This window comes from Cloeon dipterum, chromosome 2 (assembly GCF_949628265.1).
Source record: "Cloeon dipterum chromosome 2, ieCloDipt1.1, whole genome shotgun sequence".
Classification (NCBI taxonomy): Eukaryota; Metazoa; Arthropoda; class Insecta; order Ephemeroptera; family Baetidae; genus Cloeon; species Cloeon dipterum.
Genome location: NC_088787.1, coordinates 29,253,450 through 29,279,936, shown reverse-complemented (window position 1 = coordinate 29,279,936; position 26,487 = coordinate 29,253,450). Strand labels below are relative to the sequence as shown.

At 41.6% G+C, this 26,487-nt stretch overlaps 2 protein-coding genes across 3 annotated transcripts in view; one reads left to right on the top strand and one right to left on the bottom strand.

Annotated features, from left to right (window-relative positions):
• The window catches only part of zda (zonda), a 117,536-nt gene that overhangs the window by 12,682 nt on the left and 78,367 nt on the right, over window positions 1-26,487 (bottom strand). The window lies entirely within an intron of this gene.
• Window positions 1-26,487, top strand: part of LOC135936427 (regulator of G-protein signaling 9-binding protein-like) — a 35,868-nt gene that overhangs the window by 4,419 nt on the left and 4,962 nt on the right. For both annotated transcript variants that reach the window (XR_010574332.1, XM_065479232.1), the window contains exons 2-6: window positions 17,087-17,223; window positions 19,038-19,204; window positions 24,561-24,637; window positions 25,124-25,358; window positions 26,236-26,422. Coding sequence is in view for 1 of the 2 variants with exons in the window: in XM_065479232.1 (XP_065335304.1) it covers window positions 17,087-17,223; window positions 19,038-19,204; window positions 24,561-24,637; window positions 25,124-25,358; window positions 26,236-26,422 (803 nt within the window). In the remaining variant the exon portion in view is untranslated. The remainder of the gene's footprint in view (window positions 1-17,086; window positions 17,224-19,037; window positions 19,205-24,560; window positions 24,638-25,123; window positions 25,359-26,235; window positions 26,423-26,487) is intronic.

Genomic DNA, 26,487 nt, shown 5'->3' with positions numbered 1-26,487 from the left:
GCGCGCGTTGCATGAAAAGAGTTTTCAGCCGTATTATTTACATTTTTTTCTTCTTCTTCTCTCACAACGTCTTTTCGTCCGAATCGCGCGCGCGAAACGCGAGCAAGTTGCAGCTTTTGAGAGCAAGAAGTGCTTTCCAGCTCAATTTGTCGGCGTGCGCGGCGCCCGGGGAAAAGAGTAACGGCGAATTTCTCCGACGGACGCCATTAGGATGAGAGTTTACGCGTGTATTTTGCCGGAAAAAAGAGTTCGTGGAGTGAGTGAGGGGATCATTGTCCCCACGCGCACGATAATAATCGGATCGATCGGCTTCACAATAAAAGCCTCGAATTTGCATCGTGCGCCAACGATTTCCTCGGGGCTTCTTCCTCCCCCGGCCACCCCCGAAACCCTCCAAGGAGAAAATATATAATGATACCGTATGCCATGCCGTTCTACAAATAATAATAAAAAAATACGCCACGAAACTGCATTCTAAAGACGGCCGCGGCGTTTCGGCTGACAAAAGAAACGAAGCGAGCGAGCGAATTGCTATGCATTTCAGAGCGAGGAATTAGGGCGGCCACCCACTCGCACCCTGTTGAATTCCCAGCGCCTTTCAATGCAAAGCCGTGCGCCAGCAGTGCCCACATTTCACGTTAAACGCTCATCCCGGTCCATCGATTCTCCTGGCTCTCTTGTCTTGCAACGGCAAAGTCGGTTTCACGCAGAAAATTGCCGCTTGAATTATAGAATAATGCTCGCCTGAGACAGCGGAAACTGCCGTGCTAGAATCATTTTCCAATTAAAACATTCCAGCGCAGTCCGTGGAATGCCGGGCCAGACAAGGCGGGCGTCCTGCGGACTTTTGAAATTTTTAGCAGTCAGGAAGGAATCTGCTCGGCACAGATGATAAATTATTAGACAGGACGGGTTGTCAACGCCGCGACTTCAAGTCTGAAATGCGACGCCAAGGGAATCCTACTCACAAAAAAATGGAGCTGCTTGACTAGCATGACATTTTTACTCTTAAAGGATTTGATACAGTCTAACGCAGAAAATTTCCGCAAAGCTACTGACATGCACTCCGTACTATTCGCATCATGGCCTCATTTTAATTGAAAAGAATTTTGACATGGTCACAATTATTTGTCGACTTATTCTGCTAGTCTTCGGTCTTCTTGGGGCAAAAGATGTGAGTTTGAGCCAAGCCACTTCAGAAACAGATATTTTCACCATGATAAAAAAAAATGGGGAGAAAAATTGGAAAGTTGCACACTTTGAAACTCGCACATCGATTTTCAATCGTGGCGGTGAAGGGAGGCACTGTGACCACAAGGTGGAATGGCATTATTGCCGCGCGCTAGACATATTATTGGCGAGCATAACGCACACCACGTTCCGTTGAGCACCTCGATAATTTTTAAAATAGAATGGCACGGACACGAACCCATTCAGAATCAGAACGGTCGTGTGTATGAGTATTTCAGCTGTCGCTCGTTAGTTTTATTCCCTCTCCACTCCAAGCAACTGTGTGAATGGCAGGAAAACGCCTGCGATTAGTGAAGCTATGCAACTGGCACGACGCACGTGCTCGCGTCTCCCATAAAACCCATAAAACTAACTCGTGTTAAGCGTAAACGACGCGAAATATCGATTACGATCGAGTCTATGGAGAGGGAAGCTCTGATTTTAACAGGAATTCATCACAATATCAAAATTTATGTTGATTTATACATGATTGTCAAACTTGGGTCAAATGGCAAGGTTCCGAAAGAAAACATAAAAGATTGTTTGATTGTCATGCAATTGGTAAAGATATGGAACTAAATAAAAACAAATTAACATCATATTTGAGTTTCTGACAGTAAAAAAATGAATTGACACCAAAAATACCATGTTTTGGTCCCGTTGAGTTGACCCCAGAGTATCGAACCCCTCAGAAAAGTGTCGAATATTTATGATGGACCATGATATGATCAAATGTGACTGACAACGGGGTAAAACGACTCGCATTACATGACTCCCTGATTTTCGGAGGTTAAAATTCACGTATTTTCAACTTTGAACTCTATAATCTTAAAAAAGAGAAAAACGAAATGCTATTTTTAAACGTGTTTACACATTAATTGAGGAACATTTTGGCTATTTCAAACTTTCATATTCATTTCGATATGGCAGAACTTTTTGAACCTCATCCTTTGACCAACAAAGTTGGTCACCATGGGGATGTTGGTTGGTGCGAAATTTAGAATATTTTAGACACACACATTTCAAATTTTTCTTCTCACAGTCTAGGAAATAGTACAAATTAACTGGTTTGTAACAGAATTTGCATTCACAGACCTCACTCGCGCAAGAGTGATAGGCCACTTTTTACAAATCAAATGGTGAAACCCTTGACAAGCGAGTTACGTGAACATGCGTCTATCAGCAAAACAAGCTGTCTCTTCCTTTGGTTGTCTATAGCGAGGATGCCGAAAAACTGCGTTCAGTTCAGAGGCCTTAAATAGTAGTAGCCATGAATTTGACTATTTTTAACATTAATCACTATAAATCAATCATTTTATTTCAAAATAAAAATTTAAGGGAGGTCTCTGTCTAAAAATTAAAAATGAATTCTCAATAAAATAGTGAATTTTGCGTACAATATAGATAAATAAAGTAATCTTCACTTACGGTTCCTCTTTGATAATCGCAAAATCTGAAATTCGCGTGTGAAAAACATGATGAAACGTACGCAAACGCAGGGAGGCGCGAGCAACTGCCGCTTTGACGGCCGGTCTTTCATGCCGGGAGTCGAGTGTTTGTTGCCAGGAAATCAAAAGGCGCATTCAGTACCGACGAGATTGCAGGTCAAACAAGCAATCTTCATCTTTGATACAAAGGCCTGCTGACCCGAAGACGGACTCAATTGGATCCAATCAGGATTCCCTTCTGCTTCGGCTAGTCCGGCGCCGATCGAAACTTCCCGGCGAAGCGACACGATTTTTTTGTGCCTACCTCATTGTTTTCCGTTGGCGAGGGAAAAAACGGTTGCTGCGATCGAGAGCGATAAATATGCAAATTGCGCGCGTCTGCCGAGTGAAAATTTAATATTCATTCGCGCGCGCGCGCCGCCCAAATTTATGGCTTTGTTTAAACAGCGCTTCGCCGCGTTCAAACATCGCGAAACGCAGAGGTATAGAGGTACTGCGCGTATAAACTCGATTATCGCGAGAGAAAGATGGACTGCAAAATTAATGAAATGAATGAGCCTCTGGTTTCGCTCCCACCTCTCACAAAATGACGAAAGGTTCGATTGCAGATTGCCACACGAAAGCTGCATAAATAAATCATGCGACTACCTTGCGGTGCGCGCGGGCAAGTCGAGCAGCGTCTCTTTCTTCTTCTTGTAGAATCCATCAAGTTGATTAAAAAGGCTCGGAAACGGTGCTCGGAGTGAGATTTGCTGGGCAAACACGCACAACCACCGCTGCTGACACACCAAGCCCAATATTTATTCGGCCGAAATTGGAGGAGCACTGCGGCTCCACTTTAATTCCCGCAAAACGCTGCGCACATGTGTGCACCGTGTTCTTGAAGACGTTCTTGCACGAGCGAAAACAAGAAGTGCTATTATTAGCGATCCACGTTTACACAACCTCTCCTGGCTGTGTCAAGAGCCGTGTTTGCCTTTTCATTCAGCAAGAGCCTCTGCACATTTGTTCTCCTTATCCCGGAATAATAATTTATTCCTGGAGCATCGCAGGAATAACTTAAGTTTGTGCTGATGTTGGTATAGTTTATGTTTGTTCATTCTTGCTAGTTGTCATTACACAGTAAAATCTATAATAAACAAAAGAAAATAGAAAGCAAAATCTGGCGAACAGAACTGACAAAACATGGCAAAAATGATTAATTACAGATGTAATCTCACCGGATTAAGCTATTTAAATATTTTGATTAATTATTGCTGTAATTTGCATTTCAAGTTGAGGAGAGGAATGACACGAAAATAATTAAAAAATATCTGATTTAAGAGGGAAGGTAAAGCAAAACCAATCATTCTGATAAATAATAGAAAATCCCTACCCCTACACCTACAGCTAGAAAATTGTCAGGAAATATAATGAATTATTATTATTTTCTGGCAGCACCCCGACAAGGAAGACCTGTATCAAGTAACTAACTCAACGGCTCGATTTTTTGCAGATTCAAAATGATTCTTAACAAAATTGACAACAGACAATAAATTATCTTTTCAGCAATAATTTTTCCAAATTATTGTACAGTGTTGAAGCTAGTTTGTGAGATTCTGGAGAAATTAAGGAATTTATAAATGAATATCAAATTAAAGATAATATTTGAAAATTTACTAACTTATTCCTTGCAGAATTCTCCCAATCACCAAACAATATTTCTTTCTAGAGGTGTCTAGAAAAAATCAGATGGAGTGGCAAAAGTGAAAATAATCTCGCATATTCAGGAAGAGCTGATTTTGGCCTAATTTTCATTACTTCAATATTTATTAAACACTGCAGTGATAAATTTTAAATGATTTTTACAGCCGTTAATAACGTCTAACTGCACTCACAATGGCAGTACTAATCTGATAAAGACCTGCTTGAGAAGACAACAGGGTTGAAATCTAGTTTTAATTTATTCGATTGATGCAGCAACTGCGGTGAAATTGTATTACCCATACCCGTATTACCCTAGAACAATGCCTCGGGTATAAGTTTTATCTCTCCTACTTGAAGAACTAACGCAAACTTGAGTCTTGTCTTTCGCAATACTTAGGTTATCTGCAGAGAGAAAAAAAAATGATCTTTCGTGGAGTTCATCCGTGAAATAAAAACTTGCAAATTTTTCAAACTGTTCTTCTTCTTCCCTATAACGGTCCTACGTGCGATTTTAGACTGGCAAGCAAACGTGGTACTCTGGGGGCTGAATTCTATCAGGAACTTTGCATTTAGTTTCATATTTGAAATTCAAGTGTAGCTAAAACAAAATAGAAAAATCGATTGCCACTAGGGAAGTGTGTGTTTTGCTGCGAACTGCTTTTAATTTTTGCTGAAAACAAGCGATTCGACAAAAGGATAATGCATGTTGCCATGGCAACTGAGAAGAGTCTATAATGCGCCGTGCACGGGAGCAAGGCTGCTTTCGTCCTTTGGTCCAGCCGCCTCAGTCAGTCGAACGTCTAAGCATAGCCAAACGCCTCGCAGTGCATTGGAATGAACAATTAAATCTGAATCCGGGCCCCTTTGCCGTTCCCACTCTCCTTAGGGAAATCCAATTTCGAAATTATTGCTGGCGCTGCTTTCAGTGGAGTTGGAAGCGCTGAAAGGAATAATAGAGTCGCGTGCTGCGCCGTGCGTATAGAACTCGAATCCGTTCCTCATTGAATAGTTCTGCGTAGGTAGTTGGAACTCTGAACGTTGTTTAACTTTGCCAGAACTCACTCTCTTAGGATTTCGAGCAGTGTGCCGGATTAAATTCCAGGTGAAGTCATTGAAAAATAATGAAAATTTGCACTCTCTTCCTACTTTTATAAGAATTTTTCATTCTGTAGACACGACAACGAGAAATAGAGAGAAGGAAAGGCTTTTTGGAAATCGTATTTATCACGGTCTCATCTTTATTTAGCATCGGTTAATTCGGTCGCTGGTCATATCGGCAATTAGAGTGGGCCGCAGGGCGAGGATTTATTTACACACAATCCCGTTTGGCTGCTTATTAACACACACGCGTCCCACATTAATTTGACCGCACTAATCGAGCGAAGACCTGCAGCGGTAAGCATCGGTAATGCTCTGTTTTTAATAACGTCGGCTGAATTGGATGGTACAATGAATAATTGACGCGCGCAGTTTGCTCCGCGGCCGGATCAATCGCGCAGACGGGTATTACATATTTTGCACATAGGAGCAGGCAGCAGCTCTGTGCTGTATAATTGCGATCAATTGTTTTTCACCAACGGAATTCGCGCAAAAATTCCGTGGTGCCATGGCCTCGGTGTCTATTGATCAAATTTGCCAGCGCACAAAGCCCGTTGCCAACACATCATCGGCTTTTGTCATCGCTCATTTCTCTGCAGCGCACACACAAGTGCTTTTTTTCTGTCTCTGCGAGAGGGTTCGCGCTTTTTAATCTTGTTGCGCGGCGAGAACGGAACAATGGCGACTCTGTCCCAAAGGGCACGCTTTCGGTATTGAAACAGTCAGCTTTAACTCACAAAGCTCTGTTTGGAAAAACTCGCCCAGCGCTCTTGCAAAGCTTTTCGTGATGCATGGGATATTGAATAAAACAATATATCATTTTTAAATTTATTCGTTGTGCATTACGCGTTTTATGCATAAAATACATGTGAATCGGGTTGTAAGTGACGTGTTAAGTTGAAATCCATCTATTAAAACCATCTAAATCGACAATATTGAAAAAGAAAATGAAAATTTGTAATAATTCACACCATGAGAACAATAAAAAGTGTGTTACATCTCTTGAGGGTTTTGTTGATATCGTCGGGAAACTTACCAGCTCAAGAAATGCATCAAGTGTGGAAATGCTCCACCTCTTTTCTCGTGCGTCGCATGTTTTTCAAGGATTTAACTTAAAAATTAAATGAGAAAGTAGAGATGCATTTTTATAATTAGAATTATACCTTTGCGCTGTAGGACCTACACAATTGCTCTTAAGTATAAATTGGAAGCCGAAATTTTACCCTCGTTCAAAAATTTGTTTGCCTTGCATTTTTCCGAGCAATTTAGACCACAAATAGTTGATCACATTTCACCCGACTGTGAGGTTGAAAGCCTGCTCGTTGAAAAATAAATTTTGTTTACTCACCGAATTTTAACAGCATCCCTTTGAACTAGAATTTCGAAACTAAATTTACGCGAAAAATAACGGTTGGGATCATGATGACAATGACTGGATGCGCAAATTAATGTGCCGTTGCTCTCAGGACATTTGTTTGAGTAGCGTGGCGCGGTTTTGCGACCGCCGCAGTCGTGCCGAAACAAATAGCCCGTCCTCTCAGCTTCCATTCCCACCCCTTCACCCCCGGGGGCCATTATCGCCGAGTGTAATGTTGCGAAGAGGAGCGCATGATTCGGCAAACTCGGTAATTGGCCTTATAATTCTTCTCTCGCCGCGCGAGTTTTGACGCGCTGCTTTCTTTGCCGGCGAACCACGCTGGCCGGCGCCATGCGGGCGTGTGCGAAATTAAGTTTCCGTGCTTCCGCCCCTTGTTTTATTGCCCACCACCCTCATCGTCCTGGCATTGCAATTTGTTGGCTTGCGAACTTGGTCTTGCGGCCGAAGCAAAACACTGCAAAACAAACTAATACAAACTACATGGTGGTTGCGGGCTTGAGGACGAGCCCCTCCAAAATTCGCTTTCAACACACGACAAATGAAAAGATGCTGCAAAATGCTTGGAAAAAATGAAGTGCGATAAAGGAATTTTCCTGAGCTGCTGGAAAGATGATTGTTATTTGTCTTGGATTTTTTCCACAAAGAAGATTGCTTTTAGGTTTCAAATCGCTTGAAACATGATCCTCGACGCTGTGCGTTTATTATCTTTCGGCTTGGACGCTTGCGTTTTTATTCGTTTACCAATTTATTTTTAGTCACAATTTTTTTGCGAGTTGATTGCTATTGCAGTGAGGTTGGTTGCCTTTCTCGGAAGACAAACATGCTTTTTCTCAGAGAGAGATAGAGACAAGGAAGAGAATTAGTTTATAAAAACAAAGAAACAGCAATTTTGTAAATTGCTTCTGTTATGCATTTCATGTTAAATTGCCAACCCCATGCTGGGTTTTGGCTCCATCGAGTCTTGTGGCTCGCAACAAAAAATGCATCTATGTATAGAGCAAAGCTGTGTTTGCGAAGCCGCAAAAGAGCCGTCACCGCCCTCTTTTTTCCGTTGTCATGCAGGAGCAACAATGCAATTTTCATAAATCAACCTCGGATGACACGTTGTGAAGGCTGCCTTTTTCGCTTTTCCCCCACATCATCGGGGTCAGTGGAGCGTCCCGGTGGCAAAACAAACGGGGAAAGGGTCTCTTGTTGAGGAAGCATTAGGCCCTGGATTATAGAGCAGATCCTTGGCTGAATTACTCTCGCTCACGCGTTCCTCCGAGATCTTAGAGCGGCGAAATAACACGGCTCATACAGAAGGAAAAACATCCCGCAGCTGTTTCCGTCTGCCCTTAAGTTGGCACCGCAGGAGCCGCGGTAAATGCAAGTTCAAAGCGCTCTAAAGTCTGCCTTGTGGTACCTCCAAATTAGGAGATCTCCCAGTCACAAAGGCATAACGCAGAGAGAGAGAGAGAGAGAGAGAGAGAGAGAGAGAGAGAGAGCCAAAATAAATTTGACTCGGAATTTTGGATATTCTTCACTCAAAAGTAAAAGTTTTAGAATAATTCCCAATGACGAAACAATAATTATTAATAATCTATTTCTTAAATTGCACGCTTTTCTTATTTTATGTCTCCAACACATTTTTTATATTACTGTTTCCCCTAGTGGGAAAGACTTGCTTAAAGCCATCAAGAGGCAACGGACCGCATGATCGCCCAATAACATCGCGAACGAGGATAGACAGTACACTATATACAAAACTGCCGTCGCCCCCGCATCAGGGTCTTTGATTGAAAAATTTGCCCATGAAAACATATTATCCACACGTGCTGGAAAAGTGTAAATAACCAGCGCTTAAGCGAGTCAGAGTGCTATTGCACGCCCACGGATACAAATGGACTGATTAAGTTTGCGAGTAAAACTTTGGCATCCAAGCTCCGATTCAAGCGTATTATCAGATTCTCGCATTGCTAATGCAAATGAACACTGTGAAATGCGCTTCACAATGCGAACCATCGGCTAGGAAAATCAATTTAAACTAAACTTTATTAAATTTCGATAAAACTATAAGGGGGAAAGGGGGGTAAAAGAAGAATTTTCCATTTTCTATTAACATCAAAGATGATTTTGGAAAGAAATGCCTTAATTTACTTGTTTTCTTGTCGTGCACCGTTCGTGGATAAATAGCATATAATGGTCCCAGTATCATACTTTCTTATCGTTTTTCAACAGTTTGGCTCTCTCGTGTTGCGCTTTTCCTGTAACTGCCAACAAGTTATTGCCCCATATTCAGCTTATTGGCCCGTTGCCTTATTGCGCGAGATTTGCCGTGAGTCAGGCCAGAAAAAATTTTCCACAGCAGAAGTACTACAGTTGCGCGATAAATTCTTTCGTAAAATCGCTCCTGGCTGGAGAAAAATCGCCCTTTCCTCTTCGAACAAAGTTTCCCAGATTTTTAATTCCTGTCAAGTTTGACACTTCCGTTCGCGGAAACTTTGCCTGAAAGATCAATACATTCGCCAGGTTTAATGTGCTCGTTTTTCCGCAATTTGTCACTCTTTTAGCAACGTTGCAAATTTCTAACGCTGCACGTCAAGAGGAACTTCGCTCGAGCGGTGATGCTAATCCCGATTACCGATTTCGGCGAGAGTTCGTTCATTTTATCTTGGCCACGCTGCCCGGATTTTGTAAAAGTTTCAGCTTGACGAGGGTCGCCCTCCCACCTTTGGCGTGCGAGAAAGCGGCTTTACCGCCGACGAAACCACGTCGAAACAGGATGGCTGCAAATAATGTCTGGGGTGCAACACCATGGCGAGCCGGTCATCACGCCAAGTGCAAATCAGAGAGGCTAAAGTTTGCTACTGCGCGATAGCGTAAGCACATTACTCTTTCATTTTGCTCGTCGTGCTTTGCAAATATACTATATCACGCCGAAGGGGTAGCGCGGCGAACTTTCTTAATTTTCATCAGACACATAACATTTGCGTTAACTTTCCTGATAGCAAAAAATAAAATTCCAACGTCGCCCGACTGCAACGTTAAATGAACAACAGTGAAAAGCTCGACGTTGCCTTTTAGACGCGCAGTGAAAAGTGACTTCCATTAACTTTCTTGACATTTTATTCTAAAAATATTAACTGAAGCCTTATGAACTCGAAGTAAAATAGTGTTATTAAGAAAATCAAAACGTGCCTGATAGTTAGAAGATTTTCTTTTCTTGTCATCTCTGTTTGGGCACCACTATGTAAGGTTAATAACCACAAAGTTAATTATTATCAGTTAAAATTAAAATGCAGCTTCCCTAATTTCAACTGAACAATCAGAATTTTCTTGAGCTTTTCTGCGTTCATTGGCATCTATCAGCAATTAAAAAAAATTGTTTTTTTTAATGTATGCCTGGTGAAAATTCATCTTGCATGACAAATCTTTCCCGCGAATGTTGATTCAAACCACAATATGGACAGTAAATTGATAAATTCTAACAATTTGTTTCATATTTTAAGTTTTATATATTCCCCACTAACAAACAAACGATTTTGATTGGCTTTCCTAGAATATAGATACAGCCAACAATAAACTAGAGGTTTGGCATTTTGAAAGAAACAAAAAACTTGCGACGTGCTCGACTGAGTGAGTGAGACGGCTTCGCGCGTAGTAATTACACAGACGGGGCTGGGCTAGGTTGGCAAAGGCGGTGCAGCGGGAAAACAAGGCGCGCGCCATGCCATGATTCTGGCAAATTTGATTAGAGAAGGCGACGCGCAATTACAGAGACGCGCCCGACAAATTAACACGAGTTACGCGCCGTTTTAGCATACACGCAACTCGTTAGGCTGCGTGTCTCGTCCCTTGTTAGCACGGTTTCGACTCCGGCTGCTGCGTTCCCCCCGAATCAATGGCACAAAACCACCTCTCGTTTGAGATTTAGATCCAAAAAGGACTAGCTGAGCGGCAAAAGGGAACGTTCGAGTGTCCGCATCGCCGGGCTCGGCAGCTGTTCGTTGCGAAGAGCGGTGTGGGCGAGTCATTAATGCCGGGTGAGAGGGACGAGGACCATTCTATTGAGAGCCCGTCCGAGCAGGTGTGAGGTGCACCTAATGGCGACGGAACGGACCAATGCACCGAGCGCATTAATGCAACCTTATACACGTGTTGCCCGAGGCTGGCGTGAATAATTCAGTCGTGTTTGTTAATGCCCATAACTATGAATCAGCAGTCCTTGGGGCGCATTTCTAGCGCGATTTGCAATACGAATCGCCATAAAAATTTATCGGCAACTTTGCGCTTCCACCTGGATGCAGTGTGAGTTTAGGCCGAATTACCATAGGCAAATCGATAGCTTTGTCCATACAATAGCTGCCCCCAGAAAGGGAGAGCTCCTCTTTGCATCAAGGACTCGATGGGCCGTGCAGAGGTATATTACTGTCGTTAATTGCCTAATTACACTCGGCCAGGGAGGACGAGAGGCTGGTTGCGTATCGATTGAACGAGGGATGTCTGTCGTAGTATTAGGAGGAATATTACACCGCTCTTGATGCTCAGCAGAAGCGCAGTGTTTGCCTCCATTAACGGCAGAGAATGCAATTGTCGCGACTTCCTTTGTGGAATTAAACCAAAGGAGAAAGTATTCAGATAGTAACATTGTTAATGGCGATGCGACTTATTGTCAGATAGAAAAATAATTGAAGTGGATTGATACAGGTGTAAACAATTGAAATGATTTAGAGCTGTGTTGACTATATTAGCAGTTGATCAAATTTTTAGTTTGAATGTGCAAAATTCAAATTTGGTCCGAGTATGTAACAGCTCAATTTCAGATTGAGTAAGGTTTATCAATTATTCCGATTCCTCTCGTCACGATCTATCCAACGGTGTGCGACGAAGTAAATTTCCGTTCTGGCGAAATGAACTGTGATTTTCAAAAGAAACGCCGCTTGATTAGCATGCATACTTTGGAGCCAACTTTTTCAGAAATATAAAAGGCAACCTGGGTAAATGTTAGTTCTTTCCCAATTTATAGAGCGCATATTTAAGATAATGGTATTTTTTTAAGATTTTTTCAGTCCACTAAAAAATCTAGTTGTGACGTGGTATAATTGGTGTGAGGTCAACCCTTCCTCTAAATTGAAATACGCTAAGAGAAATCACAAAAAGAATTTTAAACTGAACAATAATAATTCAGATGTGGGGTAGCCCGGGCTTGCAAATTTATTGTAAGGGGAGTGATATCCCAAGGAGGGGAGAGGTGGTTTTTTCACGAGATTTCGAGATTCTGATAGTGCTGTTATAAGTATGCAGTCGTTATCTTCCAAAGCCGAAGATCCAAAATATCCTGCAGCTAACAAATACTGCAACGAGAATTTTGTTTTGCCCGTAAAATATACTGCTTACGAGGTCTGATTGTGAGTGGATGTTTTCTGTGCCATATAATTTTATTTAAAATTTCACACATACAATTAGTCGCTCATCCTTGGAATTTCACAGAGAGTGGCATAAAATAAAATGATTTAAAAAAGACAACTAACATTTTAATTTTTCCTGGTAATAAATGAAAAGATTTGCCAGCGTCTGGGAAATAAAAGGTGTTGCACGGTACGTCTATCTTTTTCGCTTTTCCCATTGAAATTAATTCTGAAGTATCGATCAAGCTTTGTACAGTGAATCAATAACGACGGCACGGTCGATGAGCCAGGAAAAAAGGAGCAAATGGCGCAGCGTCGCGGCTCCATTAGCATTGAGCAAGATAAATGTGCATGGCCGTTTCAAATGTATGTATGTGCGGATACCAAAGTGTAACAAAAGAAGAGCGGTTGATTTTGATTTATTGCGTGTCGGGTAGCGTGATTTGCGCGAGTGTCATATTGTCCGCACGCGCTATTTAAGATCGATCGGCGTTTTCTGGCATTGACGGCGCGCGGGCGGCGGAAGAGGCATCCTTTTCTGTCTCCGCCACTTATCCACTCACGCACTCGAAATCTCCGCTCAAATGGCTAAAACGGTGCGCGACGCAAGACACAAACAAAGGGCTCATCAGGCATGTGTCTGCAACAGCCATCGACGCTCTCCCTGCACAATATTCAGTTGTTGACCTCCTTTTCTTTCAAAACCGATGCAAATGCACAATCCCCCAGCTGCTAAATGGCCAGGAAGGGCTTTGCTGATTTAATGGTCGTGTCAGTGCACGAACGGATCAACCATGCTTTGGCAAGTTGCTGTGCATTCAGTCTGATTGGATATATGCAACTCTTCTCGGATTTATTCCGGCAACTGATTGCATGCGCTTTTCAAAGCAATCTTGTCGATAACGACCTCGTCTTGAAAAATGAGTTGAAATGAGAGCAAGATTCAGGTCAAGATTGTAAAAAAGGAAAACTATATTGCCGGGAAATGGTTCCTGGCTAAAATAATTTCCCGCACGACACGATCAATATAATTGTCCACTTAAATTTCTCGCTGCGTGATAATCAGTTTGTGCCCTTGGCAGGCCTTCTCGACCCCTGACGGAGAAGGGTGCGAAAGCATTAATCATCACCCGGTCTCAGAAGCTCTGTAATAATCTCACGGCGCGAGAAAGTCGTTTGGCCATATAATTAGCGGCGCAATGCGCCGGTGGAAATCTGCGGCAGGCGCCGAAAGAAAGGGAGCGCGCGCGCGGCACCGACGACTTTTAAGATTCTATTATCCTCCGGGGAGGCGTGGGCGGACGTTTCTTTCATGTCAAACTTGCTAAATTTAATAATACGGGAAAGCCCGGGCACTTAAAAGACGGGCAAGATGATGGAAAATTAGTTATCTCGCCGCGTTCTTCCGCCGCAAGCCGCAAGAGGGTTGAGATTTACGGCGATGGTGTGTCGCGTGCACGCGCAGAGCCGCTTTTTGCCTTTTTATTTCCTTCGGCAACAATGGCAGAGAATCTGTCGACGATACACTCACTTGAGTCGAGTATGCGGCAGTTTGTTTTATAAACTGTACCTTCCCTGCAGGAAACACTGTTTGCATTGCAAAAAACGCTTCATCAATATGAAGATTTGTTATTTCCAGTCGAAGTGTCTTTTAAACCAGATTGCACGAAAAGAAAAGAGGGCTATTTCCCAGGGCGCGACCTGATACGTTTTTCAATTGAAATATCAACACTGACAAGCTAGACCGTGAATTGCGGAGCGTATCGGCGATACGCGGAGCTCAAGTTTGCCTCGGTGCGCTCCCCTGGGAGGGGCAAAGGTGAAAAATGCAAAGAAGCTGGCTCCGGTTTCCCGTCGAGAGGTGCTCGGCTCGCTCTTGTAATCTACGCCTGCCGCGTTATTGCACCTCTGAGAAATGAGCGCGAGAGAAATAGCAACTTGCTTTCACACTCTAGCAAAAGCTCCTTCTCGATTCGCGTGATTATTTATGGATCTCATGCGAACTAGAGGCAAACAAAGGCAATGAAAGTGCTTCTTGCGAAACACTCCTTTTCTTCACGGCTCGCTCTGGCTGGCTGATAAATATAAATATCAGTCTGAAATAACTACAAAATATGTTTATGTTATTCTGCGAAAGATGGGTGATTTGTGTTGGTGGTTTGTGGACCGTTCCCGAGCAGAGCTATGATGAGAAATGAGCAAGATGAACACACAAAAAAACGACCAAAGAATGAATCAAATGAGACAAGAGCAGTTCATCTACAGCGATGGATCGCTTTCTTAGCCTTGATGAATTGCGGTGTCAATATCAGCGTTGCTCTATTGAGAGTTGTAACGATAAAACTGCAGCTGAAACACCTTCTTCCCAGGCCTTGCTCGCTTTTCGTTGCATGCTCCTGCGTACGGCACACCTGGTTTATATTCTTCGTGCATGTTCATAAGCCAAATTACGAAAAAGGTCGCTGTTTCTCTACTTCTCTCGTAAAATTTGCATCACATTTTCTGCTTGGTAGTCCACTTGCGTGCTTTTGGTCCTCGCCAGAGGAAGGGTTGCTTGTATAACAAGGTGTAAGCAACACACGTTCAAAAAGGTCCCCTCCTCTTATCGCAATTTGATGCCGCGTTTCACGATCAATTTCCTCTTAATCGGTCTCCTTATGTTTAATCTATCAAGGCAAAGATAATGGTTCTCAGCTCACACCCATGGAGAGAGAAAGGAGCACTAAAACCTGCTATCTAGATCCGGTTTTTTGGTCACTCAAAAAGGTTTCGTTTCATCTATAAATAAATTTGTTGCGCATTTCATTGCCCAGTGGAGGACTTTTCGGTCTTCCACCGAAACAAAAAGTGATGGTGCCATTTATGTTGAGCATTTAATATCCTCTGGTGGCTCAGCAAGACATGTGTGCTGTCGCGGGACAACTTTTTCTGCACGATGTCTTTTGTTAATACCCGGCATGAGGGTTTATTTGGTCAAGTGGCGCACGGGAATGGCCGGCGGCCTCAACTTTTACTTTTTGCTCCCGCCGCTCGTCTTTCTTCTTGAGCAAACATAATTAAAAGTGCTGTCCAGCCGGCCCACTCGTTCTGCTCGAAATAAACACACAAGTCCAACAGCTGTTGGACGCGCACACACAGACACGCGGCAAATAATTAATTTTCCGCCCAGAGCGTTGAGAAATCCGTGCTTCTCCACACACGAGGCCGAGATTTCTCGTTTCAGGCAAACTTTGACTGAATGTTGAGATCAAATTAACGAAATCCAAGGTTATACCAGTATTTTTGTTTTGTTCTAATTTATCTAATTCTTCAAACATTTAGAGTATATTTTGACACCCACATTTTAAAATAAGAACTTGTGTCGCGTGTATTACAACCGAATCTAATAAAAATGTTAACTGTTTAGAACAAGAAAATCTCATTTAAACGTTTTTAATAGGAATCATATTCTATTACCAAAATAGTTAGAACTCTACAGGAAAACCTTTAAAAAATAATTATGTTCCAGCACTTTCCGCTAGGGAAATTTTTTTTCATTTGTTTTAACATTAAATTAAAAACTATCCACCTGACGTACCTTTTGATTTGGATGGCTGTTCTAGGTTATAAAAGTCTCATTTTGAGTCTCAGCTATAGGTGAATGTTTAATCAGTGATTGATTTTGAATATTAATTAAAAATAAGAAACAGTTGCGGAGTTTCATGTTTTTGTGGCCGTGGCCCTCTATTCCTTTTGATTGGTTTCCTTTGAAGAAAGCATTTTCCGCAAGATAAAATCTACTGTGTATCCTACACAATTTGAGTGGGAAAAGGGATCGTATCCTGAAAAGAGTGGCGTGTCTTGAAAATGCACGTTCTTTTAGATTCAAAAGTATTTTTCTTTTATTTCATTGAGATAATCTGTCACATAAATATAGAGCCGGTATTGTGGACCTTTATTGAGGAGCGCTCATTTAATCTGCCTCTCCCGAAAAAAGATAGAAGTGATTTTTGTAAGGGAGAAATATGAAATTTGACGTGACTGCCTAGTCCAGACAGTTAAATTAGCTTAATTCCAGAAAGAGATCCTGAGCTCCATAAAATTAATTCATCTAATTAGTCAAAAATATCTCTCATTTTGCATTAAATAAGTTTTATCCCTTCAGCATATTAATTCCATGTTTACTGCTCTCGTGGCTGCATTGTGTGTATTATATGTGTGCCGTCGCCGTCGCTTTTGTTAACTTTCAGCCGAATTAAATTAGCTCAGCTCGGTGGCTTGCGTACGTACACACACGCGTGCACGCGGAGGCAAACAGCGGACGTTTTTGTTTAGCCCGAACCGCAACAACGGGCAAAAAGGTCGTGCGGCTACAACTCGACTCAATGACTTTGAAGCAAGGGAATTATCTCCTGGTGAGGGATGAAAGAGAGATTGGAACTCGCTTACTTTGGGCTCACAAAAAGCGATACATTCTAAAAAAGAAAGTTTGCAATTAACTTACTTTTTAAAATGAAAATTGGCCAAATGTAATTAGTGAACATGTTAATGGAATCAAATCGTAATTAATTTTCCTCCATTTTTCAACTGACAATTAAGTCAATTAAAGCAAACCGCCAACCTCCGGGTATTTGGGATTGTCTTCGGATGTTTTTGAAAATTTAACACGGTAGTTTTACTTCGGCTATCTGGTACCCCCATTTCAAAGGGACTGACGAATGGTTATCCAAATTCCAGAAAAATCGTTGTTGTCATTGCACAACAACGAGTAATTTTACTTATAAATAGAGGATTTCTGTACCATTTTTGGTTTCATTTATTGTTATCAAGCTATTAAAAAATCGAACTTTATTAAGAGCTCTTTTGTGTGTTCACAGGATGGAGCATGTTCAACAGAGGGGGCTCGGGCGCCCACGTGACCGACAGCGGGGCAACCGTGCTCTGGCTGCCGTACTGTTCGCACAAAGACAGGTGCGTGGACAGCGCCGAAGCCTGCAAAGCCGAGTGTCTGAGGGTGAGTTTGCGTCTCATCAATCATTTGAACTTCATCGCAGTTAAGCTTCGTCCTCCGCTTAATTAGAGTTATGCAGTGACATGGACAGTGAAATATCACGATAAAATATGTTTGAAGTATTTTAGCTTGACGTTTGATTGATGGATTTGCAAAAGAAGCATCCTAAAAACTTGAAGGCACAAATTTCTGATTTGGTTTTATTTTAACCTCCTTCAAGACTCTTATGGCACAGCGTTTTTTTATAATTTTTTTTCAAATCTGAATACTTCACGGTATCTGTTGGAATCAAGCAGAATTAAGTAGTGGAAACCCCGATTTCCGCTCCGAAAAAAAGAGAAGGCTTTCAGTTAGCCGAGTTTGTTATTTGCAAAAGTAGAGAGTGACTGCGCCAACAAAGGAATTTCTGATTCATTCCAGAGGAAAGATTTTAAAGATAACAATTTTGCGCCTCTCTCGTCCTCGGCGCGTCTGTTCCATTCAAAAAACGAATTGAGATGCGGATAGATTAAAGTTTGCCTCTCTGCGACTGCCACAGGAAAGTGGTAAGGAAAAGGAGGGAGAGATCTCCCTTTTGAGCGGCGTTTGTGCGGTCGACCGCTAAAGCAGACTCACAAAATCTGCCAACAAAACGACCCTCTCATGATTTATTCGACTTGGTGCTCCTTATTATTTGCGCCACTTAAATTTCGCTCTGCTTGCCGGGATTTTCACATTTCCCAAAGGCTTTTGTTCAGAACTAATTTTCATTTTATCTGTAGCCGGGTGCGCAACGGGAATTTGCTCACGTAATTCATCATCAAAAAAATAAAAAAGACAGAAACACCGAGGGAATCTGAATAATATTATTTAATGAAAAATATATTCGCATTTTTTAGTAAGTGACTGTACTGAAAAATCCATTTTCTTTCAACAATAATGCGTGTCAGAAAAGAATATTTTAACGTGCCTCAAAGGAATGGCTAATTGTAATACGAATTTAATAAGAGATGGGTTAGGGCTGCGAGAATGCCACCAGTGGTGCTCAAAATATTGCTAGAATAAGTTCAAAATAAGTGTCCCCAAAAATAATGCTAGTGAAGCAGTTGTCCTACAACACAATAACAGTGAAGAGCAATGCTGGTCAAATTTTCTTGAGTTTTACCGCTCAACATGCACTCATAAAAAGATATGAGAATGTAAGTCTGTGTTATATTAAATAATAATGATGTAAGTACTGAGAATGTTAACTCTTATAGTTGGGAAACAAATCAAAATCGGATTGGAAAATACATTCGTAGTTGATTTAAATATCACAGAACTAATCACGTCCTTCTAATTGTTTAATTGATAAGTTTTTTATGTGACTCTCGTATCCTTTCATAATATTTGATTACTTCAATAAGATTCCAATATAAACTTTGTCTGCTGTCATATGGTGTTGCAAAAACATATGATTGAGGATTAAAAAATTTAATTCAATTCCGTATTAATTAAAAATTCCATTAACTGAGATACATTTTGCCTGTTGCAACAAAAATGTATTTTTGGTTGCCTACAAAACGTGTGCAATTCGCTGACTCTTTAATGCCGCTAATTAAGTGCATAATTTTTCGCGAAGTAGCTTTCTCTGAGCGGCAGCACTTTTGTTTTAATTAACACGAAGCAGCCTCCGGCATTTTTCAGCCCGACTCTCGACTGTTTGCGAAATGAATTTTCCAGCAGCAAATTAACTAAGTAGCTTTTCCTCGTAAAATTTCTCTCTTGGGAGGTGGAAAATAGCGAAATATTGAGCAGTTCGGTGATATTGCAACCTGTATTTCGTTTGGTGCTTACAGCTGGTGACCGACCTGAACCGCGAGGTCTCTTCGCACCACTCGTTGGCGCGCACTCTCGGAGGCTCCGGCGACAACAGCCAACTCAGGGACGAGCTGAAAAGGGCACGAAGAAGGGCCCAGGAACTGACCAAGCAGGCGAGACTCAAGCTGCTGCCGGCGCTGAGCGAGTGAGTATATACTTGTAAAACCATTTCAATTGCCAACAAGGCCGCAATTTTTTTCGAGGTCTGCTCTCCATGCTCATTGCCGAGAGGAGTGCGTTTTAAATTAAAACACGCACTGGTCGCCGCTCGAAGCATTTTTTTCATATGGAAATTTTCCAGTACCAAGCAATATCCAGAGAGAAATTATCGGCTGGTGCTTATTCAGCTGCACAGAACAGCGCTTATTGCGACAGCATTTTCATCCTTTCTACAAAATGCGTTCGTACAGTGCAGGAAAATATGGAAAACATTAATTTGCATAAAGTCTAGTTTTTAAAATATAAACGGGGAACGATTTGGTTAATCTCTTCAACGTTGAAAGCATTTCAAATCGAGTTGAAAGGTACGCGAAATTACAAGTTGGGAGATTTATATGTTTGTTTTATCGAAAAAAAGACTACGGTTTTGGACTCCAAAGACTGGTTTGAATGTCATTTTATTCATGATTTAAAAGTGGTTTCCTTGAAAAAAATGCACTTTATAGAGTTTGATTTTTTCACGGTGTTTTTGAAAGAGTGTTGTTGGTTCATATTAATGTGGATTCACCAGTGAATTCCATTTTTTGTTCGACGAGGTTTATTAGACTATGGATTCTTACAGTGACATTTTTCTCAATCTCTACATAAATCGACACAACTGACTGAATACCTAAAAAAATTAAAGAGATGATCAATAAAATATTTACAAAATTTTCTCTTAAAATGAACTTTGGAATGACAGAATTCGCGACAAGGGAAAATTTTATATTACAACCAATTGGTATATTGCAAACTATTAATGCGACAAACCCGTTTTCATCTGAATATGAAATTGAATCGACTTTCATCCTGCTCAAACTAACAGGTTTCAAAGGCAAATTTTTTAAATGTCTTGTAGCGGTTCTGGCGTAAAATCTTCAGATTGTTGCTTGCAATAAAATTTTCATTTTTGAAGCAAACGTGGTCATATCTGTGCAAAAATTTATTGGATCTGTTTTAAAATGTGCAACGATGTGTCCAGCTTAACTAGACGCCATAAAATATGATCAAAAGGCGATTATGCGAGAAAAAATCAAACGGAGTTGGCCTGCGGGCGGCGCGCCGGAGTTTCAAAGCGAGATGAAAAAGAATAGAAAATGAGCTCAACTGCAATTGCGTAGCCACAGGCGGAAAGGGGACCAGACGGAGCACCTGCGTTCTATACGAGGTGGACAAAAAATGTTGAGCGCACTCGCTCTCTCCTCTACTCAGAGGCGCGTAATGGGAACAACAAGAGCAGCACTCTGCTGCTTTGCTGTCCTCTCTTTCACCACGCCAAAGCGGCTGTGCGAAGGGTGCGTTTTGAAACTAGATTAAGCTCAGTGGAAAGTAGCGTAAATTAATTAGGGGTCGGCACTCTGCACTCTCCCCAGATTGGCCTGCGTCTCGTAATTTATTCCGGTCGAAGTGACGCCTTTCACGCGACGCGCGAGACATTTTTCTGCAGTTTCGTCCCGAAGAGTGAGGCAAAAATGGCAGTGGGAAATTTATTCAAGGGATAGCGTCGTCAGCAAAGCCAATTCCATTTTGGTGCGCACCAGTCGAATTTTTGCGTGGCGCGCGCGCGTGCGGCCAGAAAGAAAAGAAGCGGCGGCGTGCGCTGAAAAATAGCGCTCTTTTTATGCTCGGCTGCTTCTTTGCCATTCAGCCCGTCAGTCATCTCGTTGTGCACCCCCGTCAACCCTCCATCGAGCAAAAAGTTGACCCAGTTGCTGTCGATGCGTTCGTTGGCAGCAGCAGATTTACGACTTTCGTTATCTGCCGCCTCAATCCGAACGGCCCATCTAGTTTGCTCTTTGCTCGAGAGTGCGCGTCTTGCGCGACTCGCGGCGCGACGTTTCTCTCTTCGCAGTTGCGACGAATGGCGCGATCCAATTTCGCGAAAACAAATATTTAAAGTCGGCCGAATGGGTGCAGGTCTCTCCTTTTGCAAGTGAACCAGCCCTGTGGATACGAGAACGAGAGCAAGTTGCGCCGCCAGATAAATGGAGTCTCGCGTGCTCCTGAGCCCTTGAGCAATTCGCCAACAAGTTTTTGATTACCATCTCTGACACACACACACACACACACGCACACACGCAACTTTCGCCCCAAGTGCAATCGGCCTAGCCAATTTCACTGCGTTTCATCACTGGTCAAACGACTTTATTTTAATCGTGTCATTAGAAAATTTGACGGAGAAAATAACTTTCCTTCTCCCTTTTTTATTTTAACAATCACAGCCACTACGAGGACGAATGATTTCCTTTCTTGAACAAGAGATTGATTGCTTAGGTTTAATTAAAGAACTCTCATGTGGATTCAATGTTGTTTGAAAAGCGGCATCCCTTGTGGAAGACAAATAAAAATTTTAAACTAATTAAAAATGTTCGTAAGCAGAGGTGGAGGGAAGCCGGTTTGATTACCTAAGCTCCCACTCTTTTCCGCCACGGGCAACTCCGCAAACACTGACTGTTATTTTTAGATCATTTTTTCTAATGGATCAGCAAGGCAGAACCCAAAGACACCAAATAAAAAATAGCGGGGAAAATCGGTTCAATATCCGAAGAAAAATATTTGATGAAAATTTTTAAAGTGTGCACAAGTTCTTGAACAAACACAAATCTAGAGATAAATTTACCCGTGGACGGTAGATAAGTTCACATTCTTCAATTCAGTAAGGGTTGATTGGACTCGAAGCATACAATATTATAAAACCACCTAACCCTAAAAAAATTAGATTGATACAATTTGTACATTTTTTTTTACAAATTTATAAGATCTTGGAATTAGTCAGTATTTTCGCCAGTAAGCTAACCAATTCAGTCCGATTTTCAGTCAAAATGGTTGTTAATATTTGATACTCTAATATTTAAGTATTTTTTTCAGTTGTTGAAATTTAATGCAACTTCCTAGGTGCATGTAGGGCTGTTTCTTCTTCTTCTGTATTTTTTCAGAAACGTCCTACTTAACTGGTTTTGGCTGCAACCCTAATTCATTAGCTAGAATTGAACATGAGTTAAAATGAGAGTGTTTACATATTTCTTTACTCTAATTTTACATCAGCATTTATTAAAAAAGCAAGCAATGAATTTCAACTCTCTTTACGTTGCGAAATTTCATAAAAGTGATATTGGGAAATCAATGATAGAGATTATGTGGTTTTTGCATGTGACATAAAAAGTAAATGGCTGTGTTTTATTTACCTTTTCGTTTAATTCCTTCGTTGAAAGCTTTTTTTGTACAAGCATACATTTTATACGGCGCATGAATTTCATACCATTGTACATCACCAATGATGTTATTATTCTGGTTTGTTTTTTTATTTTTTTTTATTTTGGGACATTGTTTGCAATCAGATAGTGTGCATTGTGAGAAGATCATCCCCTGAATGTACTACTATGCTAAAAGACAAATACATTGAAATTGAAATTCCTATTTAGAAGTTAAATTCCAACTTACAGTTGGAATTATCTTTTTTTTTTGAAATAAATACATGGTTAGTATTTTGTTGTGAAGTGGTTGGTTTTGTTCTACAGGTCGGTTTGAGATGCCATTTCTCAAATCAGAATCTCAAGATGATCTCAAGGTTCATATCAGATGTGTTATCAGCTGGGCTGGACCGTAGGAGAACGTTTAAGATAAAATTTCCTCCCATCCTAAATAATCAATCCAGCGAGAATATTTTTCATTATATTTCCTGTGGGCGAATTATTTAATCTATTTTGCTGATATTTTTAAAGTAATCTGCTGCTCCCAAAAATATCATTTTGTTTAAAATTTCGGTTAGCAGAATTCCCTTCCTTCAGTACACCTTTGTCTCTGTGGATTTCGTTGTTGTATCGGAGGAGCACACGTTATTTGGAGGACAACAACCAATTTAACCGTCCTGGGCAGGTGCGTATATCATTTTTACGGCCACCCCGTGCGGCAACGTGACGTCGACGTAAATAAAAAGCGGGGTAGCTGATGTTGTTGGTTCGCCGCAAATCCATCCTGCCATTCGGATTAGCCGAGCGAGCGGAAAATAATGGGGAAAAGACGGAAACGAAGTGGGCTTGCAGCGGCAAAATTCGGGACCGGAAGCTGTTGTCGCGTGTAGAGTCCGCTGTGTGCGCTGGAAACCCGATTCTCGGCCGCACTTTTCATATCAAATAAAGAAGTATAGTGCTCTCTGGCTCGCCTCACTTTCTTCCTGATGGAAAATCAATACTCCTTCGGTATGCGCCGCTTGGTGTGTGGAATTTTCGCGTGCCCGGAATTTTTATTGTTGCATTACGCTTCCCGTGCACGCTGCTTTTTGCCATGCACACCCCCGCACCACAAACTCATGAAGTTGTTTATAATTTCTTCTCACAACTATGCGGTGCAAGCCTTCCCCATGAATAAATAAGTGTTTTTTTTTTTTTTTTTTTTTTTGCTTTTTTTTGCTCTTTTTATCCTTGTCCGTCCGAGGACCGGGAAGGGCGCGCACTGCACTAGCACGAATGCTGAAACCCGGGTCCCAATAACACCGCGAACGGATAACATGGGCGCACCAGGCCGCACAGGGACCCAGCCCACTGAAGGGCCACTTGCCTCTGCACCGAGGACTGCATTGAAACGCTAGACATTTGTCCCGTGAAGCCAAATCACGCATGCTGGAAAGGTGCAAACCAGCAAGTAGCGAGTCGGCGCCGGTGCGCCTCCCAGCCCGTCGAGCAATTTGAGCAATTCGAGTCACTAAACTAACCACTTTTTGCCATCTCTGACATTGGGTAGCCAGTATTAGATCTCCGAACTGCTCAAATACCTCACATTGCTTTGACACTCCTGAGAGTGCCTTAACAATGCGAGCCAACGGGCTGGTTAATGCGAGCCAACGGGCTGGTTAATGCGAGCCAACGGGCTGGTTAAGCCACTCTTTCCCGCCTTGTAAATGTTTTACTTTAGGATTTTTTTCTCAACAGAAACAGTAGGAAACTTCTCGCAGAGAAATCATTTTGCTAGAAGAACATGAGAAAGTTGTGGAAAAGATGTTCAACAACAGCTAGTAAAAATCCGAAAATGAGTTGGAAAATTTAAATTACCTGCGTGTGCATGCATTATTTATTTATTTTCTGTTTTAAATTTTTTTATACTTTTCTCTTGAATCTCTGCTCAGTACATCCCTAGGGCTGTGAGCGATGAATATCTGTTAAAGATTAATTTGAAAGCGACAGACTATATCTCTAGAATTTGACAAAAGCCTCGGCATGAAGAGTTGTGATTTAGTTTTCAAATTTCTTTGCAGTAATGCTGTACCAACTTTATATAAAACTTTTCAATTGTGTGTCATGTTTCAGCCAAAAATTGAACGAGCGTGACAAAGCGGAGATTGAGAGACTATGGTACCTCTACTGCTGTTGTGTCTGCATTTTAGGTAAACTTTTTTAGCGTACAACATTATATTTATTAATGGTTTCACCTGTTGCCAAACTAGGGTTTTGGTATTGAAAAATTGTCAGTAGTAGGTTCAGGATTCAGTAAAAAATGAACATTGATTTTATTTAACTTAATTAAAGCGCGTGCTAAAAAAATCTGTGCTCTTTTTTTCCATTGGCATCAAGCAATACCCAAAGCAAATTCGATTTTTAATACTAAATTTAAAAAAATTGAAGACTGTAGGAATGCCATCGGGTTTTCGATTTAATTAATTTCAATATTATAATTTTTGGAGCGCAAAGATCAATAGATCATATCAGAAAAGCACACCAATTACGAATTCAATTAGTTAAATTGACACCCACCTCATAATCAATTGATTAATTAATTAATTAGCATCCGCATTGCTCAATCACGGGCATTTGATCAACAAGAAATTGTTTTGATGTACGAGAACTTTAGTCTTTAATTGAAATTGCTGCAGAGGGAGATATGCAGCGTTCGCTGAGTCTGCTGCGGCTTTTTTCACTGAGTGGAACGCACGCCACGCTCATCAACACCGGCCTGCACGAGTTTGGCGGCATCTGCGCCGTGCTGCACCACAAACCAGTGGCGACAGTGGCCGCCGTGGCCGCAATGGGCGGATTTCGGCCGCCGGGGGACCCAATGGAGGGGGACAAAGTGGCCTTGGAGACAGCCGAGCTCAACCAGCTTCAAAAGTGAGTAAAACTAAATATAAAACTATAGGCTTTTGTAGAAAAACCAATACGTAGTAGAAACCTGCTAGCTGCATCATCATTAGTTACAATAAAGCGCCTGCCAGTTGAAAAACTATACACCACGCACGACACATACGTTGGGCAGGTTGCAGCATCGTTTTTGCCGGCCCGACCTGTTATGGTGATGACAGCTGCGCGCTGAAAATTGTGGACGCCGACGAGAATAATCCTCTGTGGGGAACTTTTTGATGAGTGCGTATCATGCCAGAATAATTGGAAGCAGAATACCGGCTTTGCAGTTGATCCGATGCGGAGGACGGGACTTGTTGCTCTTCTGTTTCAATTCATCAAACTATCGATTTTTTATACACAATATTAAACTGATCAGTATGGCATAGTATTGGAACAAAAATGATTTTTCTAAACAAGAGTTCAATGACAAATGAGCAAAAAAAGTTAGCATACACACATGTTATAATATTTTTTATCTTCCAGGTCTATTGTTAGTCGTCCTTTTTTAAAATGTTTAAATTTAGAAGCTGGACAAAATTATTTCTAACTCATCAAAGCAACCTCATCAACTAAAGCAACTAAAATTTTGTTCAAACGTTCTAACTCTCGTGCGTGCAAAACCGAATAATTTATTTAAGCATTTTAGATACCAATCTACATAAGTCGACCACATTTTACATTACATTTTCAAATTTAACTGATGCTCGCGTTGTTTTGATAAATTCCTCGTCAAAGGTATATGAACATTTAAGAATTAAAATAGTCGGAGCAAACTGAATAAATGTAACATAATTAATATTGAAATCCTTTGGATTTTTCTTTGAAAAGCACTCACTCTGTACTCTTTTACACATTATTGTTTCAGGGAAATTGTAGATTTGCGCGAAGTGGTACCCGAGTTCCAAAGAGACTGCGATAACAGCGTCATCGACATGAAAGAGTGGCAACAGCACATGGAGCAGCAGAACGCAGCAGCAGCCGCCGCGCAGAACAACGGCAAGACTAAAGAGGGCTCGGAAAACAAGGAGCAATCGGCGGAAGACGAGTGTCAGGTACAAACAATACCGATTCTCAATGCTCCGCGCGTGGGAAACGGGCAGGGAAACCAACGTCGCCA